The sequence below is a fragment of the Primulina huaijiensis genome, chromosome 4 (assembly GCF_012295235.1).
Source record: "Primulina huaijiensis isolate GDHJ02 chromosome 4, ASM1229523v2, whole genome shotgun sequence".
NCBI classification, from domain to species: Eukaryota; Viridiplantae; Streptophyta; class Magnoliopsida; order Lamiales; family Gesneriaceae; genus Primulina; species Primulina huaijiensis.
Genome location: NC_133309.1, coordinates 19,012,531 through 19,014,314, shown reverse-complemented (window position 1 = coordinate 19,014,314; position 1,784 = coordinate 19,012,531). Strand labels below are relative to the sequence as shown.

The 1,784-nt window shown below is 48.4% G+C and overlaps 1 protein-coding gene across 1 annotated transcript; it reads left to right on the top strand.

Annotated features, from left to right (window-relative positions):
* Window positions 1–666: 666 nt before the first annotated feature.
* Window positions 667–1,311, top strand: LOC140974941 (uncharacterized). The gene has a single exon (XM_073438432.1). It carries the CDS (start codon window positions 667–669, stop codon window positions 1,309–1,311), a length of 645 nt encoding a protein of 214 aa, XP_073294533.1.
* Window positions 1,312–1,784: the final 473 nt, after the last annotated feature.

The following is a 1,784-nucleotide window of genomic DNA, read 5'->3' as shown; positions in this document are numbered from 1 at the left end:
GCACAAATTTGCAAGCAGCAGAAAGCACCAAAGAAATTATTTGAGCTTGTTTGTGATGAAGCAGCAAGAAACTGAAACTCTGCGAGAATTTATCCGGCATTTCAACGAGGCAGCGCTGCATATACCAGCTGCTTCCCCTGACATCATGATAAGTTCCTTTACCCAAGGACTGAAAGGAGGGGAGTTCTTTAAATCGTTGGACAAGGAACCTCCATCAAAATATGATGACTTGTTATCTCGGGCGGAAAAATATGTAAATCTAGAAGATGCCAAGAGGCATAAGAAGATGGAGCAGCGGCATGGGGGAAGTAGAGTTGGGGGAGCCGAAAGAGGAGGTAGAAAGAGAGGTGCGGGTGAGAAGGAGGAGGATAAAGCTAGGGACAGAAGAAAATTCGCATCACATGTTCCTCTGGAAAGGAGTCGTGACGAGGTGATGGAGGTGAGGGAGCCCGAGGGGAGGTGGGAGAAATCGCGAAGGGTTAGGAGCAGTGCTAGATTGCCTTCGCGGGACAGACGAGAAAGATCCGCATCCGGGAGTCGACCGAGGTCTCGCCCGTCCCCTAGGCGTGGTCAAGGCCTCCATGGATAAATCAGAGGGTCGAGGAGCAAAGAAGGGAAGATCGAGGTCAAGATGTTCCTCAAGAGCCCGTCGAACCGAGGAGGGGAATGAATGAGAATAATCACCCTACGAGAGGAATGATTCATATGATCTCGGGGGGTGCTACTGATGGGGACTCTGAGCGAGCTCGGAAGGCACATGGGAGAAGGTTAGAGAACTTTGAGATATCTAGGGGTGCAGACTTACCACAAGACCCCGTCATCAGATTTGGGCAGGAAGACCTCCGAGGCATTGTGACTCCACATAATGATCCCTTGGTGGTGACGGCCGGAAGCTCCGTGAACGTCTTGTTCAAAAGCATGTTGGATCAAATGAAGGTGGAAGGATTTGAGTTTGAGCCGGTCTCCACCCCGCTGTATGGGTTTGCAGAACACGTCATCCCGCCTTTAGGTCAGATTGTTCTTCCCCTATCCTTGGGGACTGATCCTCGGCGGGTAACAAAAATGATAGCCTTCACTGTGGTGCATACACCGTCATCGTATAATGGAATTCTAGGACGGCCAGCCCTGAAATATTTTAGAGCCGTAGCTTCCACTTATCATCAGAAGCTTAAGTTTCTTGTGGGAAAAGGAGTTGGAGTCTTGTGCGGGGACCAAAAAGTCGCGCGTCGGTGTTATGAAGGAGTAGTGAGGGAGGAAGGAAAAAGAGCGTTTGTGGAGGTTAACATGATTAGGAAAAGAAGAAGTGAGTGACTTGCTCCTGTTGAAGGTACAAGAAGATCAGAGGAGCAGAGTTGGGGAGGAGAAAATTTTTATTTTCGTGCTAATCCATCGCCTAGCAGAGGAGTTAGAGGGTGAGGGTGGAGAAATTTTATTTTCCTGCTAAGGCATCGCCTAGCAGAGGAGCAGGGTTGAGGAAGAGAAAAATCTTATTTTCTTGCTAAGGCCTCGCCTAGCAGAGGAGCATAGTTGGGGAGGAGAAAAATCTTATTTTCCTGTTAAGGCATCGCCTAGCAGAGGAGTTAGAGGGTGAGGGTGGAAAAAATTTATTTTCCTGCTGTGGAGTCGCCTAGCAGAGGAGCATAGGTGAGGAGGAGAAAAATTTTATTTTCCTGCTAAAGCATCGCCTAGCAAGGGAGCAGAGTTAGAGAGGAGAAAAATTTTATTTTCCTGCTAATGCTTCGCGTAGCAGAGAAGTTAGAGGGTGAGGGTGGAGAAATTTTATT